The 18,533-nt window shown below is 43.4% G+C and overlaps 1 protein-coding gene across 1 annotated transcript; it reads left to right on the top strand.

Annotated features, from left to right (window-relative positions):
* Nucleotides 1-710: 710 nt before the first annotated feature.
* LOC103074602 (zinc finger protein 154-like) lies at nt 711-13,246 on the top strand. Its single transcript, XM_007457514.1, has 5 exons — nt 711-743; nt 1,971-2,097; nt 11,459-11,470; nt 11,583-11,889; nt 11,974-13,246. The coding sequence occupies exons 1-5, from the start codon at nt 711-713 to the stop codon at nt 13,244-13,246; spliced, it is 1,752 nt and encodes a 583-aa protein (XP_007457576.1).
* The last annotated feature ends 5,287 nt before the right edge of the window (nt 13,247-18,533 follow it).

The following is an 18,533-nucleotide window of genomic DNA, read 5'->3' as shown; positions in this document are numbered from 1 at the left end:
AGCAGTGCTCTCCCTCTTGCCGAGCAGGCCTGTCCAAAATCTCCTCTCCATATTCCCAGTCAGCGTTGTCTGACTTTTTTCTGGTCCCTGAACAAAGCCCACAAAATCACTTTAACTCTTCAGGCTGCATGTATATCAGGAGCAATAGGATAATGTTTAGTTTTTGTTCCTGTTACCAGTGGGTTTAAACGTGGGATGGTTTAAAGGATTCTGAGATAATGCACTCCCCGACCCCATAGGTCCTCCGCCCCATTAATAAGGCTGGAGCCCCTCCCCAGCCCTAGAGGTCATTTTCTAGTGCTCCTCCGGGTGCTTCTTGGCTTTTTCCCAGGTGCTTCCCGGTGTGGGGCTTCCTTCCTTGAGACTTTTGCACTACATTACCCAGAATAATTTGTGCTAAGGGGCAGCGACTTTCACCCAATGAAAATCGAGCAAGGGGGCATTTCCGGGAGGGTGAAGCTCCTGGAGAGGGACTTCCTGTTTCTTCGTGGCTGCCATTTTAATTACGGTGAAGTCTATGTTGATGGTCAGGTCAGGGGCTTCTGTGTGCGGTGTTGGGAGCGAGGTGACAGGCTAAGAGGCGCAAGAGGAGGCTCTGTGCGCACTGAACCGGGGCGGTTTTGAGGGTTGGGGACAGACCCTTGCAGTGTCCGTGCAGAGTGGGACCCGGTCGGTCGACTGTCGCCACTCCTTTCCGTCCAGAAGTTCCGATGGCGGCGCCTGCGCTGAGGGACCCGGCTCAGGTAAACGCTGTGCGTTCCGGGTTCTCCCCGACCTCTTTCCCCACCCAGATACGAACGGCCCGCGTGGGAGGCGGCTGTTCACGTCGCTTTATCCCAGGCCCAGGGTCTAGGACAGAGAGGCCTCCAGGAGTCTTTTCCCTTTTTCTGTCTGCGTGAGACTTGGAGATGCAACTGAAGCAGGAACATCCCGGGAACCTGGAGGCCATCTTGTTTCTGCAAGGAAGAAAGTTTGAGGCCAGGCTGCATCTGGAATGGTAGATGAGAGGTTGTACCTTTCTTCTCCGAGAAGAAAGCCCTCCGAGAAGGGCTCCAAGAGCCCTCGGAACGGTGGAGAGTTTTGAGCACAGGAAGGACACCATCTGAATTAGGCCTTTAAAAATACTCCAGAGCCTGTTCAGTGGAAGCACAGACTTTAGGGGGTGATGAGATGATTGAGGCAGAGGGAAGTTGTGACTTTTCCAAGGTAGCACCGGGGACCGAGGCACGGAGGAGAGGTTTGCCAGTCATCCTGATGTTATCTGGCTCTGGTACCTGACAAGGTCCAGTTGTGAGGACAGAGATGCCCTTGGGAAAAAGAGAAAGGCAGAGCCTAGCTCAGAGCATAGGGGTGGATGTGAGGGCCTTACCCAGCATGCATACATGGAACACAGCCATGGTCTCTTTCCTCCATAGTTTGCCTTTTCTTACATGTTCCCAGGTTGCAGAAGCACTTGGAGCAAGTGCAGGTTGTCCTAGTCCTTCCCTTGTTCTCACCCCACACGCACACATTCTCTGTATTTGAGGTGTATTGGGGCTCTTCACCTGCCATTCTCCCAGCTCTTTGGTTTTGGGACCCTGGAGAACCCCATGCTCAGGTTCCTGAGTGCAGGCCGTGTTCTATGGAGGGGGTTCCCATTTCTCAACACCAATGGAAGGAGGCGTGGAAGGTTACTCATGAATCCAATACCAGTATGTGGACGTGCTGTGAGGTGAGCCTGAGCTGGTTTAGGTAAGTGCAGGTCTCCTTTTTTCTGGTGGAAATAAACAGGGAAGGGCAAGAGTTAGACTAGAAATGACTGCCTATGTATTCTGGAGGAAAAGGGAGGTGCAGATCAAAGGAAGTTGGTTTTCTTCCCCAGGTCTCAAGTGGCTCCATCTTATTGGGTAGTAGGGGAAATGTGTAGGAAGATGGATTGTGGGTTTTCAGGAGTGAGACCGTTCATGGTTTTATTTGTCCCTGTTTACCAGGGCAGTGTGACCTTCGAGGATGTTGCCGTGTACTTCTCCTGGGAGGAATGGTGTCTTCTTGATGAGGTTCAGATACACCTGTACCTTGATGTCATGCTGGAGAACTTTGCACTTGTATGCATGCTGGGTAAGACCCTCACACCCACCCCTGTCCTCTGAGCTAGGCTCTGCCTTTGTTCTCTTCCCCAAGGGCAGCTCTGTCCTCACATCTGGAACACAGGCACTGCTTTCTTCTTCAATTGCTTGGTTATGTGCTGTGGTTACTATGGCTAGGCAGAGTGTATCCCTATTCCTTAGTGCCGGGACACCTGTAGCTCCAAAGTTTTGCAGGTGAGGATTTAGGTTCAGTAGTCTTGCACTCAGTCTGATAGATCCCTCCTTGCTCGCCCTCTCTGCCCAGGCTATTGTCAAAATCCATGGTACCCAAGTTTTGCTCCATTCCTGTTCATGACATTTTTTTGTGCCTTACTTCACAACAGACTGTTGTCACTGACATGGTCGTTACTAAAACAGACCATGAGCTGTTTCTGTAAGACCTTTTTCCAAGGTTCCAATTTCTGTTTATCAACACTGGCATCTGTTAAGCATTCCGGTCAGCAATGAATGAAATTCCTGTTGCTCCACACCCTTATAGCATTTGGTGTTGTGAATGTTTGGATTTTGGCCCTTCTTACAGGTATGTAATAGTGTGTACTTTTCAGTTTAATTTGCATTTCCTTGCATCTTTGTATATGCTAAATTGTCATCTGTATATCTTTTTTTTTTTTTTTTTTTTTGGCTACGTTGGGTCTTCATTGCTGCACGTGGGCTTTTTCTAGTTGAGGTGAACAGGGTCTACTCTTCATTGTGATGTGCGGGCTTCTCATTGCAGTGGCTTCTCTTGTTGCAGAGCATGGCCTCTAGGCACACAGGCTTCAGTAGTTGTGGCACATGGGCTTCAGTAGTTGTGGCTCACAGGCTCTAGAGCACAGGCTCAGTAGTTGTGGCACACGGGCTTAGTTGCTCTGTGGCATGTGGGATTTTCACGGACCAGGGCTTGAACCTGTTTCCCTGCATTGGCAGGCGGATTCTTAACCACTGCGCCGACCAGGGAAGTCCTGTATATCTTCTTTTAATGAGGTGTTTGTTAAGGTGTTTTGCTCATTTGGTATTTGGGTTTTTGTTTTTTAACTAAGTTTTAAGAGTTTTTTTGTATTTAGCATTTAGGTCTGTGATCCATTTTGAGTTAATTTTTTGTGAAGGTTTGTGTCTAGAATTCATTTCTTGGCATGTGATGTTCAATTGTTCCAGTACTATTTATTCAAAAGACTTAACTTTTCTCCATTGTATTGCGCTTGTTCATCTGTCAAAGGTCAGTTGAGTGTATTTCTATGGGTCTATTTCTGGGTTTTTAGTACTGTTCATTGAACAGTTTCTCTGTCTTTTCAACAATATCACACTGGCTTGATTACTTTAGATACTAAGTCTTAAAGTTGAGTAGTGTCAGTCTGCCAGCTTTGTTCTTCTTAAGTTTTGTGTTGGCTATTCTCGGACTTTTGCCTTTCTGTATAAATTTTAGGATCAAAGTATTTATGTCCACAAAATAACTTGCTGGTATTTTGATTTGGGTTACATTGAATCTATTGATGAAGTTGGGAAGAACGGACATCTTGACAATACTGGGTTTTCCTGTTTATGAACGTGAAATAGCTTTCCATTTATTTAATTCTTTGATTTCTTTATTAGAATGTTTGATCGTTTATTTGTTTTTTGGCTGCACTGGGAGACCTGAGGGATTTTAGTTCCCCTACTAGGGATCGAACTCAGGCCCATGGCAGTGAAAGCATGGAGTCCTAACCAGTGGACCACCATGGAATTCATGATTTCTCTAAGTTTTATAGTTTCTCTCATGTATATCTTGTACATGTTTTGGTAGATCTGTAACTCAATATTTCTTTCTCTTGCTCTTTTTTTTTTTGAGCGGGTGGTAATTTACATGGTATTGTGTTTTTAATTTCAAATTCACTTGTTCATTGATGGTATATAGGACATAATTGACTTTTGTATATTAAACTTATGTCCTGAAAGCTTGCTATAATTGCTTCTTAGTTCCAGGAATTTTTTTTTTTCCTCTATTTTTTGGGTGTTTTACATAGCTGGTCATGTCCTGTGAGAATGAAGACAGTTTTATTCCTTCCTTCCTAATCAGTATGCCATTTATATAACCTCATCTCATTGCCTTTGTTTTGACTTCCACTGTAAAGTTGAAAGGGAGTTGTAAAAGGGAACATCCTTGCCTTCTTCATCTTAGTGGGAGAGTTCTAGTTTTTCTCTAGTAAGTATGATAGCTATAGGGTTTTATTTAGTTTATCAAGTTTAAGTATTTTTTCAATTTTTAGGTTATATCATATGGAGATTTTGAATATGAGTGGCTGTTGGATTTTGTCAGATCTTTTTTCTGCATCTATTGATGAGATCATGAGTTGGTTTTTAACCTGTTGATGACATGGATTATATTAATTGATTTTTTAATGTTAAGTCAGCATTGTATAACGTGGATCATTCTCCATTGGTCATGGTGTATAATCTTTCCTTCCTCCCTTCCATCCTTCCTTCCTTGCTTCCTTCCTTCCCTCCTTCTTTCCTTCCTTCCTTCTTTCCCTCCCTCCCTCTCTCCCTCCCTCCCTCCTTCCCTTCCTGCATTGGATCTTCGTTGCTATGCACAGCCTTTCTCTAGTTGCAGCAGTTGAGGGGCTACTCTTCATTGTGGCACGCGGGCTTCTCATTGCAATGGCTTCTCTTATTGTAGAGCATGGGCTCTAGGCGCGCGGGCTGAGTAGTTGTGGCTTTCAGGCTCAGTCATTGTGGCTCACGGGCTCTTAACCAGTGCGCCACCAGGGAAGCCCTCCTTTTTCACTTTGATATTAGTAATTTGTGTCCTCTCTTGTTTTTGTGACTAGGCTGACTAGCATGTTTTTGATTTTATTGGGCATTTTAAAGAACCAGCTTTTTTTTGACTGTTGATTTTTCTCTACTGATTTTTTAAATTATTTCTTTTCTTCTTCCTTTGTATTTCATTTTCCCCTAGTTTCCTAAGATAGAGGCACAGATGACTGATTTTAGGTTTTTCATCTTATCTTATGAATATATGCATTCAGTGCTACCGATTGCCATATAAACAATGCTTTCACTGCATCGGCATTTTTTTTTTAAGTTTATTTTTCGGTGCGTTGGGTCTTCGTTGCTGTGTGTGGGCTTTGTCTAATTGCAGTGAGTGGGGGCTACTCTTCGTTGTGCACAGGCTTCTTATTGTGGTGGCTTCTCTTGTTGCAGAGCGTGGGCTCTACGGGTACGGACTTCAGTAGTTGCGGTGTGTGGGTTCTAGAGCGCAGGCTTAGTAGTTGCGGCACACAGGCTCAGTTGCTCTGCAGCATGTGGGATGTTCCCAGACCAGGGCTTGAACCCGTGTCCCCTGCATTGGCAGGCAGATTCTTAACTGCCACCAGGGAAGTCCCCATCTGCATGTTTTGACAACTGCTGTGTTTCTTTCTTTCAAAATACTTAAAAATTTATCCTAATATTTCTTCTTTGACCCATGTTTTATTTGGAAGTGTATTGTTTAATTTATCAGTGTTTTGCAATTTTATAGCTATCCTTTTGTTACTGGTTGCCTGTGTAATTCCACTTTGTTCTGAGAACTGATCTTGTATGTTTTCTATTCTTTTAAATTTGTTAAGGTGTGTTTTCTGGCCCAAGATGTAGTCCATCTTGTGAATGTTCTATGTCAGTTTGAGAAGAATATTCTGCTGTTTTTGAATGGAGTAGCCTAGTAATCTGTAGGTGACTGTTACATCCAGTTGACTGATGATGGTGATCCTCAGTTTACCAGCATCCTTATGGATTTTTTCTTTTCTGGATCTGTTCATTTCTTCTACAGGTTTGTTGAATGAAGTCTCCAAGTGTTATAGCAGATTCATTTATTTTTTACTTGTAGGTCTGTTTTGCCTCATATTTTGACATTGTGTTGTTAGACACAGACATGTTAAGGATTGTTGTGTATTCTGGAGTATTGACCCCTTTACCATTGTGTCATTCTCATTATCCCTGATGACTTTGTTATGCAAAATCTGCTGTGATATCAGTATAGTTACTACCACTTTTTTTTTCTTTTGATTTGTGTTGACCTCTTTTTCTGTATTGACATACTTTTAATTTATATGCATCTTTTTTATTAAGCATCTTTTAAAAAATTTTTTGCCGTATGTGGGCCTCTGACTGCCGTGGCCTCTCCTGCCACAGAGCATAGGCTCCAGACGTGCAGGCTTAGCGGCCATGGCCCATGGGCCCAGCAGCTCCGTGGCATGCAGGATCCTCCCGGACTGGGGCACGAACCTGCATCCCCTGCATCGGCAGGTGGACTCTCAACCACTGACCCACCAGGGAAGAACTTTAAGCATCTTTTAAAAAAAAATTTAAATTTTGGTTATGTTGGGTCTTGGTTGAGGCTCACAGGCTCCTTAGTGGTGGCTCACTTGCTCCTTTAGTTGTGGCACGTGTGCTCCTTAATTGTGGCTGGTGGGGTCCTTAGTTGTGGCCGATGGGCTCCTTATTTGCAGCTTGGAGGCTCCTTAGTTGTGGTGTGCAAGCTCTTAGTTGCGGCATGCATGTAGGATCTAATTCCCAGACCAGGGATCAAACCCGCGTCCCCTGCATTAGAAGGTGTATTCTTTTTGGGGGGGGGGGTAACACGGGCCTCTCACTGTTGTGGCCTCTCCCGTTGCGGACGCACAGGCTCAGCGGCCATGGCTCATGGGCCCAGCTGCTCCGCGGCATGTGGGATCTTCCCAGACCGGGGCATGAACCCGCGTCCCCTGCATCGGCAGGCGGACTCTCAACAACTGCACCACCAGGGAAGCCCAGAAAGTGGATTCTTAACCACTTGCCCCACCAGGCAGCTTCCTCTATGTGCATCTTTGTATTTAAAGTGGGTTTCTCGGAGACAACATATAATTCAGTCTTGTTGTTTGATCCACTCTGATAATCTCTCTTTTAATTGGTGCATTGAGACTATTGATCTTTAATATATTGATACAGTTGGGTAAACATCTAACATATTTGTTACCATTTTCTTTCCATTGCCCTTGTTCTTTGTTCCTAGTTTAGTCTTCCACCCTTCTTTTTGTGGTTTTAATGAAGCATTTTGAATGACCCTTTTTCTCTCCTTTGTTAGCATATCATCTATACTTGTTCCTTTTCATTTTTTAATGTAGTCGCGATAGTTTCCAATATATATTTACAACTAATTCAGGCCCACATTCAAATGACACTGTGGTTTCGTGGGTAGTTTAAAAAGCTCATAATTTTAAAAAATCCTAATTTTCCATCTTTTCCATTGTATTATTGTTGTCTTTTGTTTTAATTTTACATAAACATACATATATGGGTATGTTTAAAAATACATGATGGAGTACACTGTTGCTATCGTTGTTTTGTACAAACTGTTAGATCTAAATAGACAGTTTTCAGAAGAAGATATCCAAATGGTTGGGGAAATGCAAATTAATACCACAATGAAATACCACCTCACACCTGTTATGATGTCTTTTATGAAAAAGACAATAAATAAGTATAGGAGAAGATGTGAAGAAAAGGGACCCTGTGCGCACTGTTGGTGGGGTGGGTTATTTCTACCACATGGAAAAGAGTAGAGAATCCTTACAGAATTAAGAAAGGAACTACCATATGGTCCAGCAGTTCCATATCTGTGTATTTATCTAGGGGAGTGAAATCATCATCTCAAAAAGATATGTGTACTCCATGTTTATTGCTGCATTATTTACAATATCCAAGACATGGAAACAACCTAATTGTCCGTTGATGGATGAGTGGATAACAAACACGTCATATATATGGAATACTATTCAGTTTTATTCAACCATTAAAACAAGAAGGAAGTTTTGCATTTATAGCAACATGATTGGATTTTACAGGCATTATGCTAAGTGAAATAAGTCAGAGAGAGGAATCCTGTTGTCCCTATGTTTCCACAGAAACATAGGATCCCCTGCACATACTTAAATCTGGGGATGTTTAAGTCCCATAGTCAGCCTTGTGATTCTGAAGTTTCCCATTGTTTTAAAAATATAAGTAAATTAATTAATAATATTTATTTTGACTGTGTTGGGTCTTCGTTGCTGCTCGTGGGCTTTCTCTAGTTGCAACAAGCGGGGGCTGCTCTTCGTTGTGGTGCGTGGGTTTCTCAATGCCGTGGCTTGTTGTGGAGCACAGGCTCTAGGCGCACAGGCTTCAGTAGTTGTGGCACGCAGGCTTCAGCATTTGTGGCTTGTGGGCTCTAGAGTGCAGCCTCAGTAGTTGTGGTGCACGGGCTTAGTTGCTCTGTGGCATGTGGGATCTTCCCAGCCCAGGGCTCGAACCCATGTCCCCTGCATTGGCAGGTGGATTCTTAACCACTGCACCACCAGGGAAGCACAAATTTCCCATTTTTGGATTCATCCAACTAAAGATCATGTAGTGCTGTGTATTTATTGGAAAATATCCCTGTATAAATGGACCCAAGCAATTCTAACCCATGTTATTCAAGGTTTAACTGTATTACATGATTATACTTACATGGGAAATCTTTGAAAAAATAACAACAACAACAACAAACTCAGATGCAGACAACAGATTAGTGATTGCCAGAACACGGGAAGGTGGGTAGATGACATGGGTGAAGGGTTTCAGAAGTTACAGACTTCTAGTTATGATTAAGTCCTGGGGATGTAATTCACAGCATAGTGACTTTAGTTAGTAAAAACCTATTGTATATTTAGAAGTTTTTAAGAAAGTAGACCTTAAAAGTTCTCGTCAGAAGAAAGAAAACTGTAAGACATAATTCAGCTGAACTTATGTGGTAGTCATTTCAGTGTGTACATATATAGAGTCATGTTGTACAGCTTAAAGATATATGATGTTCCCCAACAATTATGTGTCAGTAAAATATTTTTTATTCTGATGCTCTTCATTTCTCTATGAAACCCAAATTTCTGATCTATATCATTTACCATCTGTCTCTCTTTTTTTTTTGGCCATGCTGTGCCACATGCAGCATCTTAGTTCCTGGACCAGGGATCAAGCCCATGCCCCCTGCAGTGGAAGCATGCATGGTAGCCACTGGACTGCCAGGGAAGTCCCTTCATCTCTCTGAAGAACTTCTTTTAATATATTCCCACAATTTTTCTGTATGTAAAAAGTGTTTATTTCATCATCACTGTTGAAGGGTAATTTTTGCTGGATACCCATGTCCCCTGCATTGGGTTGCTGAAGGTCACCTCCCACACCCACCCTGAGCACTTTAAATGTTTCACTTCATTCTCTTCTTGTCTGCATGAGTTCTGAGGAGAATTCAACTGTAATTGTTTTTGTTGCTTCTCTGTGGGTAAGGTGTTTATTCCTTTGGCTTCTTTCAGGACTTTTTTTGTGCATTTGAATGTGATATTCCCAGGTGTAGTTTTTTCACATTAAACCTGCTTGATGTTCTCTGAGCTTCCTGGATCTGTGCTTTGGTGTCTGATAGTAATTTGGTGGAAATTCTCCATCATTATTGCCTCAAATATTTTTTCTGTTCCTTTGTCTCTTTATCCTTTTGATGTTTCCATATGTGTATGTTAAACCTTTTGTAGTTGTCCCACCAATATTGGATTTTTCTTTTGTCTTGTCCTTTCTTCTTTTCAGTTTTGGAAGTTTTTCCTAAGAGAACATCAAGCTCAGATTCTTTCCTCACCTATGTCCAGTTTATAAATAAGCCTATCGCAGTCATTTTTCATTTCTGTTAAGGTGTTCTCAATCTCTAGCATTTCTTGATTCTTTGTTAGATTTCCCGTCTCTTTGCTTACATTGCTTTTCTGCTCTTGTATGCTGTCTGCTTTATCCATTCGCAGACATTAATTAGCATATTAATCATAATTGTTTTATATTCCCAGCGTGATCATCCCAACATTCCTGTGATATCTGATTCTGGTTTTGAAGTTTCGTGTGTTCAAACTTCGTTTTGTGGGACACTGCAAATCTTCAGTAGACTCCATAGTTGCAAAAGAGTTACATCAGTTAGATTGTTCCCGTTTAGGTGAGGAGATGGATTCTTAACAGTCTGTATTCTATCCACTGTTCATCCTTCCCCACTCTGGCTCCACTGGATGTTCTTTTGGTGGTATTTAAATATCCTTCCTTGGTCTATTGTGTACTGAGTTCCTCTGGGCTCATGTTGGCCACTTACCTGTCCTGACTCTGTTAGGGCTTGTATCATTTCTGTCCCATGTAGTTTTTCAGCTGGAGACGGAGAGTCTTTGGTGGTTTCATGAGATGGACCTGACTCTAGTTTCAGTATAAAGAGCTTACAGATAGCCTGGTAAGATGAATGGCCGCTGGGAGAGGGCTTGCTATAAGGTCTGTGTTGAGAAATAATACCTGGAATGTATCTTATTTGACTAGTGTTTTAGGGCCATTGTCAGTGGCCCCCAATTACTTCTCTTGTCCTTTCTCCATTCTTGACATTCTGCTAATTTGTACTTTTTACTCCTTCCCTTTTTTTTTTTTCTTTTGACCATGCCCCACGGCCTGTGGGATCCTAGTTTCCCAACCAGGGGTTGAACCCACACTCCCTGCATTGGAAGCATGGAGTCTTAACCACTGGACCACCAGGGAATTCCCTACTTCCCTTTTTTTTTTGTGTGGTACGCAGGCCTCTCACTGTTGTGGCCTCTCCAGTTGTGGAGCACAGGCTCTGGACGCACAGGCTCAGCAGCCATGGCTCACGGGCCTAGCCGCTCCGCGGCACGTGGGATCTTCCCAGACCAGGGCACGAACCCACGTCCCCTGCATCGGCTCCTGTGCCACCAGGGAAGCCACCTACTTCCCATTTTTATTCTGACTCCAGCCTGGGATAATTTCCTTACCACCTCTCTAACCCATTTATCTCACATTCTCTTCACATTGTTTTCCCCTTTGTACTTACTGGTATAGTTTATGTCCTCAACCATGTATATATCCTTTAATATTTCTTGAACACCAGCTACCAGTTGCAGTCAGATTTTCTGGGGCCTGGAAATACGCTTCTGCATAGTATGATAGGTCACCAGTAGATGTGGTCCTGGTAAAAGCCATTGACAGGGGAGTGAATTGTCGAACTTGCCTTTTGCCTTGGGCCACATGCAGTCCCTGTGTCCTGTACTTGGTGAGAGCACCTTCTTTCCCAATTTGACCCCAACTCCATTTCCTGAGCACAATCCTGTGGACTGCTTCCTTCATGTGTCAGATATACAGTTATGATGGTGTCACTCACACCCAATAACATGAACAAGAACTTCACCATCACTTCTTTGTTTTCAGGTTCTTGGCACCGGGTCAAGGATGAAGAGACACCTTCTGAACAAAGCGTATCTGTAGAAGGAGTGTCACAGATCAGGACTCCCAGCACAGGTTCATCTCCTGAGAAGGCCCAGCCCTGTAAGATGTGCATCCCAGTCTTGAGAGACATTTTACACTTGGTTGAAGAGGAAGGAACAAATAGGGGGCAGAAATCATACACATGTGGGGCATGTAGGAAACAGTTCTATTTCACTGCAAACCTTCAAGAGCACCAGAAGCAGCACATTAGAGAGAAACCCTTCAGCTGTGATATGGGGAGACCCGCATTTTTCAAAAGCTGCACAATCCATGCAACAGGGAATCTCTCTACCTACATGGAGACTGGGAACAACTATGTGGCCAAAATTGGACTTCAGAAACAGGTCACTAATACCATGAAGAAACTGAAGAACAGTAAGGAGTGTGAATCTGTTTTTGACAGTGGAAAATGTCATCACAGCTGGGGAGAAGGCAACAAATTCTCCAGCCACACAGAAATACTTGTTCAGTCTGAGAGAGTCCTCACTTGTGAAAGGTTTTGTGAATGCAGCAACTGTGGGAAAGCCTGCACCCAAAGAAGTAACCATAGTCAGCACCAGAAAGTTCACACTGGAGAAAGGCCTTATGAATGCAGCCAATGTGGAAAATTTTTTACCCACAAATCTAGTTTCCTTACACATCAGAGAGTTCACAGTGGGGAAAGGCCTTATGAGTGCAGTGAATGTGGAAAATCTTTTACTACTAGGTCTGGCCTCTATTATCATCTGCGAGTTCACACTGGAGAAAGGCCTTATGAGTGCAGTGAATGTGGGAAATCTTTTAGTAATAGGTCAATCCTTTGTAATCATCAGAGAGTTCACAGTGGAGAAAAGCCTTTTGAGTGCAGTGAATGTGGGAAATTCTTTAGCCGAAACGGACACCTCAGTGCCCATAAGAAAGTTCATACTGGAGAAAAGCCTTATGAATGCAATAAGTGTGGAAAATTTTTTACTGCTAAGACGAGCCTTCATTACCATCAGCGAATTCACAGTGGAGAAAAGCCTTATGAGTGTAGTCAATGTGGGAAATCTTTTACTACTAGCTCTGGTTTCTATTATCATCAGAGAGTTCACAGTGGAGAAAGGCCTTATGAGTGCAGTGAATGTGGGAAATCTTTTACTAGTAGTTCTGGTCTCTATTATCATCAGAGAGTTCACAGTGGAGAAAGGCCTTATGAGTGCAGTGAATGTGGGAAATCTTTTACTAGTAGTTCTGGTCTCTATTATCATCAGAGAGTTCACAGTGGAGAAAGGCCTTATGAGTGCAGTGAATGTGGGAAATCTTTTACTAGTAGTTCTGGTCTCTATTATCATCAGAGAGTTCACAGTGGAGAAAGGCCTTATGAGTGCAGTGAATGTGGGAAATCTTTTACTAGTAGTTCTGGTCTCTATTATCATCAGAGAGTTCACAGTGGAGAAAGGCCTTATGAGTGCAGTGAATGTGGGAAATCTTTTACTACTAGTTCTGCTCTCTATTATCATCAGAGAGTTCACAGTGGAGAAAGGCCTTATGAGTGCAGTGAATGTGGTAAGTGTTTTACTGGTAGCTCAAGCCTTAATCGTCATCAGAGAGTTCACAGTGGAGAAAGGCCTTATGAGTGCATTGCATGTGGGAAATGTTTTAGTATTGTATCTGATCTTTATGTTCATCAGAGAATTCACACAGGAGAAAGGCCTTATAAGTGCAATGAATGTGGGAAATGTTTTACTGATAGGTCAAGCCTTCGTTGTCATCAGAGAGTTCACACTGGAGAAAGGCCTTATGAGTGCACTGAATGTGGGAAATCCTTTAGCCGAAGACAGCTACTCTATATCCATAGGAAAATCCACACTGGAGAAAAGCCTTGTGAGTGAAAGGAATGTGATAAATATTATTGAAAGGTGCCACTTCATTAAACATCAGTTCACACTGGTAAAAGGGCCTTATGAATATAGTGAATATAGATGGAACTAATGTTCAAAGAGTTTGAGATTGTAACAGGGTGGGAAGAGCCCCTGCAGTCACTGTGCAGCAAATGTACCCTTTCTTGGGACAAACTGTGGCACAGAGAGAATGTATCATCTGTTATGAACAGCGATCTGGATTCAATGCCAGGTTGCCTGGTTCAGGACATAGGGAATCTGGTCACTTCAGTCCTTTTCCCCCGCTTCCCCCGTTGAGGACTCAAAGACACGTTGTCCATCCAGACACTTGCCCCCCACCCCAGGAGCCCTGCTGATACTATAGCCCCATGCTGATGAATAGGGCTGTCTTTTCTCTGGGAAACAACATTGATGGCTTTCTTGGAAATGACTCCCATTCATCTACCCAACCAAACCAGTGCTCATAGTGTTTTTATTCACATTTGTAAAGGAAGGCATGTGCAGCCCGGAGACATTGAGGGAATTCCACAAGACCTCACTACTGCTAGGCCTTTGATGAGAGTGCTTCCTCTACACTGCACCCTTCCAGTGGCCTCTCCTGCTTTGAGCAGGGACTCCCATTTTCTTTGTCCCAAAGATGAACTACCAACACCTGATGTGTTCTCCACCTGGGCCTCCAGCTTCATTTTTTACAGTGTACATGTCCTTCCTGTAAACACCCTCCCTTTTGGGACATTCTTACAGCGACAGCAGCACCAAGCCAGGCACTACGGAGAGGATCATTGGAGTCACCCCAGATGTGACACTGGCTCCACTGCCATATGCAGTGATTTGTTTTCAAGGTCCTTTCCTTTTTCGTAAACCCACTTCAGGATGTCCTTGTTTCCCCATTATGCAGTTGACCCGCTCACTGTTCTGGGCAGTGTGAAGGACACTGAAGGACTAGGAATGTCCACTGTAGCCCTTACATGGCCTGGTCCCCAAGGCTCTTCCTCCTCATCCCTTTTACCATCCCCTTACTGCTCCTCCCCCACCACCCTCCCCAAAATGTAAGTCACCAAATAATGATTTTTTAATCAGCAAGAACTTTCCTGCCCCCCTTTTGTGACCTACATTTGACCAACCTAGCTTAAAAGCTAAGACAGAATGCAGGCTGACTCCTCCGATGAAGACTGTAAAATCACAGTATAAAGTCAGTATGATTTTAATTGCTTTTTTCTCATGATTCTTTTTTTTTTTTGGGGGGGTGTACTTTGTGGCATGTGGGATTTTAGTTACCCAACCAGGGATTGAACCTCTGCCTCCTGCAGTGGGAATGCAGAGCCATAACTAGTGGACTGCCAGGGGATTCCCTTAGGATTTTTGAGTTTGAGTTTTTGGGGTTTTTTAAAATCTTTTTTTACCTGCCTGTCTTGTTTTGATAAATTTCTATTTTTGTCTTTTACCTCCTTTTATTTTGTGAGTTCTTGTTTGTTTTCTCTTTCCTTGACAAGTAAGAGATCAGGGAAACAACAAAGGTATCTGTGAGATTTCACACATTTACCCAATGTGAGTCACTTCTTTTCTGCATGGAATTGTAATTTGGCATAGTGAAAGAATATGTTCTCAATTTTTTCTTAATTTTGGTCTTATGCATAATGTAATGACCACGTACATTATATATGTTAAAGATAAATCTGGGGCTTCCCTGGTGGCGCAGCGGTTGAGAGTCCACCTGCCGATGCAGGGGACATGGGTTCGTGCCCCTCTCCGGGAAGATCCCACATGCCGCGGAGCGGCTGGGCCTGTGAGCCATGGCCGCTGAGCCTGCACGTCTGGAGCCTGTGCTCTGCAACGAGAGAGGCCACGACAGTGAGAGGTCTGCATACTGCAAAAAAAAAAAAAAAGATAAATCTGCACTAAACATATGCTACCTCAGGTTTTTTTCCTTTTTTTCCCCACACCACACAGCTTGTGGGACCTCAGTTCCCTGACCAGACATAAAACCCAGGCCCCAGCACTGAAAGCCTAGAATCCTCACCACTAGGCCACCAGGGAACTCCCATATCCTACCTCAGTCTTAAATCCAGATATTCAGTAACACAGTAAATGAAATCCTGCTTTGTAGTCTTTGCCAATTTCCCTGGTGTAAATACTCCCAGCATATCCAATGTCAAATTGCCAACATAATGTCACTGAATATGGAGTTGGGAAGCATTGCCAGGAGCCCACCATTGTATTCTTTTTCTACCTTACAGGTACAGTAGCCACAAATAATTTTAAGAATGTCGCTAATAAACCATAGTAGAATGATTATAAAGTGACAGGTTTTGCATATTTGTTTTTAAAATCGTTTAATATATGTATAGTTGACTGAAAATAAATTACATGTATCTTAAATGTACATTTTAACACTGTGATACTTGTGTAAAGCCCTGAAACCAGTTTCCTCCTGTCATTTTTAATTCATCCTCAAAATTAAAAATATAGATGCAAGAGCATATTCTACTTTTGAAATAACTTTTTTCAAATGTATATATAAATGGAATGACTGTGTAGGAAACTTCCTGTATATTACATCATTTACTGTATTTTTGTAGGTTTTTTGTGTTTGTGTATCATGATTTTACTTAGTGGTTTTTACAATTTATAATCCCAGGTATGTCTTTGAATACATAAATTTCTTTTTTTAATTTATTTTATTTATTTTTGGCTGTGTTGGGTCTTCGTCGCTGCACACAGGCTTTCTCTAGTTGCAGCGAGTGGGATCTACTTTTCTTTGCGGTGCATGGGCTTCTCATTGTGGTGGCTTCTTTTGTGGAGCACGGGCGCTAGTCGCATGGGCTTCAGTAGTTGCAGCACTTGGCATGTGGGATCTTCCCAGACCAGGGATCGAACCCATGTCCCCTGCATTGGCAAGCAGATTCTCAACCACTGCACCACCAGGGAAGCCCCTGAATACATAATTTCTTAAAATGTGTTTCTAAAATAAAAGAGCTCTTTCATAACTCCAGTAACTTTATTACACACGAAAGTATTCTAAATATCAGTGAATATCAGCACAAGTGGGGACACTGTGTGACAGATTTTGATTGCTAACACACTTCGATGCATCTTGTACCTACAAACTACCACAGCACAAAGGATTTATGACAGAAGTGAGAAACTGGGAAATAAAGTGGGAGATGCTGACCCAGCACAGCAGGTGTGGCTACAAAAGTCACAAATACTCCAGCGAGATTTTGGGGCAGACATGTGATAGAGATGCCCAACATTCTGGTGTGTGGGCCACACATAATCTCCCAGTCTTCCCGGATAATGTGCGATGAGGTGAGTGCAGACTGGTTTGGAAAGAACAACTTCTCCCACATTATTGCAAGTATGATGACGCACTGATGGTTTTCAGACCCGGGACTGGGTAACCACCTTGTTACAACCTGGAGTTTCACAGCTGTGAGCACCTTTGTCAAGCAAGCAGAAGGACTTGGGGTGGGGTTTTACAGGCTTTATGGGAGGTGTCAGGCTGCATTCAGCACATAGCATTTAGACTTAGGTTTGTCAAGCATGAGTCCCGAGGAGATGTGGGCAGGTTTTTTTTTGTTTGTTTTGTTTTGTTTTTTTAAATCAAAATCCACTACCATTTAAAGATTTTTAATTTTAATTTTATCTTTATTTATTTATTTGTGCTGTGTTGGGTCTTCGTTTCTGTGCGAGGGCTTTCTCTAGTTGTGGCAAGTGGGGGCCACTCTTCATCGCGGTGCGCGGGCCTCTCACTATCGCGGCCTCTCCCGTTGCGGAGCACAGGCTCCAGACGCGCAGGCTCAGTAGTTGTGGCTCACGGGCCTAGCTGCTCCGTGGCATGTGGGATCTTCCCAGACCAGGGCTCGAACCCATGTCCCCTGCATCGGCAGGCGGACTCTCAACCACTGCGCCACCAGGGAAGCCCCCGTGGGCACGTTTTTGATGATTAGCAATCATTATTTGGTGACATTTTTCTGTTGGGTAGGAGGAGCAGTTAGGCAGTGTGTCCTAGAGTTAGGAGTAAGAGCCTTGGGGACTTGGAGAGGGCTACAGTGGACGTTTCTAGTCCTTCAGTGTCCTTTACAGTGCTCGGAATAGTGACTGGGAGAATTTGGACACACACATCATGAAGCAGGTTCATGAAGATGGACATGACCTTGGAAACAAATCACTGCATGTGGTGGTGGAGGCCTGTGTCACATCTGAGGTGAAAATGAAGACTTGTGTATGTTGCTGGGTGGTGCTGCTGTCCCTGTGAAAATCTTCCTAATAGGGAGGCTGTTTGCAGAGAGGTGGTGTGCACTGGGGATAGTGGAGCTGGAGGCCCTGGTGGAGATGCAGACGTCAGGTGTGTGTAGTTCATGATTGGGACACAGCAGATGGAGTGCCTGCTGGAGGGGCCCAAAGAGATGCCATTGGACAGGTGCAGCTTAGAGGAATCACTCTCATCAAAGGCCTGAGAGCTGTGTACCTTTGTGAAAGTCCCTCCACCTCTCTAAGTTGCAGACTCCTCCTTTCACAAATTGCAGTAATAATAATTACTAGGTATCACTAGGTAGACTAGGTAGATAAATGGGGTCATTCACAGGAAAGCCATCAATGTTGGTTCCCAGTAAAATATACTCTTGTCCCTCAGCATGGGGTGTAGGGTATGAGTAGGGCTCTTGGGTGGAGGGTCACAGGGTATCAGATGGGCAAGGTGTTCTTTAAAGGAGTCCCCAAAGACTGAAAGATTGAGTTCAACATTAAGTAAAGACAGCTGAGAGTTTATAGTCAAGTAGAGTGAAGGAGTCAGTGGATGGAAAATTACCAACAGAAAAGAGGGTAACGGATGTTCTTGCTAAACCGACTTAATAAGGATCTTGCTATTCAGATCAGATATAAAGGGTAGGAAATGGGTGTTTGATCAGATATCAATGGGGGAGTTATTCTTACTAAACTGGCTTTTCAGGTTTGATAAAACTGGGCTATGCAGGCTTGTCCTCCAAACAATATAGGTTCATTTCTCATTTGGTTGTTTTTGTTCATTATGGACCAGCTGAGAGGAAATCAAGGTGAGTGTAGGAAGGCATGGAGCTCACGTTCCCCCACGAACACATCAAAAATAAATTTACTTTGGAACAATCCTCACTGAAAACTGGCAGAAGGACTCCTGTTAAACCAAGGCTGTAAGAAACATACACATGTAATTGGGCAGGAAGGGAAGAAAAGCAATGTGGTCAGGAGTTGTGGGACTCAGAGGAAGGGCGATCACTTGAGCAGTGAGCTCCCTGGGGAG

This window comes from Lipotes vexillifer, unplaced genomic scaffold (assembly GCF_000442215.2).
Source record: "Lipotes vexillifer unplaced genomic scaffold, Lipotes_vexillifer_v1.1 scaffold995, whole genome shotgun sequence".
In the NCBI taxonomy this organism is placed as follows: Eukaryota; Metazoa; Chordata; class Mammalia; order Artiodactyla; family Lipotidae; genus Lipotes; species Lipotes vexillifer.
The sequence above is the reverse complement of the archived record's forward strand: the minus strand, read 5'-3'. Positions and strand labels throughout refer to the sequence as shown.

Bases quoted from the DNA above. Each gene is read 5' to 3' on its own strand.
- LOC103074602 (XM_007457514.1), top strand. From the start codon at position 711: ATGGCGGCGCCTGCGCTGAGGGACCCGGCTCAG. The intron at 744-1,970 runs GTAAACGCTGTG...CCTGTTTACCAG, and splicing joins CGCTGAGGGACCCGGCTCAG to GGCAGTGTGACCTTCGAGGA. The intron at 11,890-11,973 runs GTTTTGTGAATG...CACTGGAGAAAG, and splicing joins AGAGTCCTCACTTGTGAAAG to GCCTTATGAATGCAGCCAAT.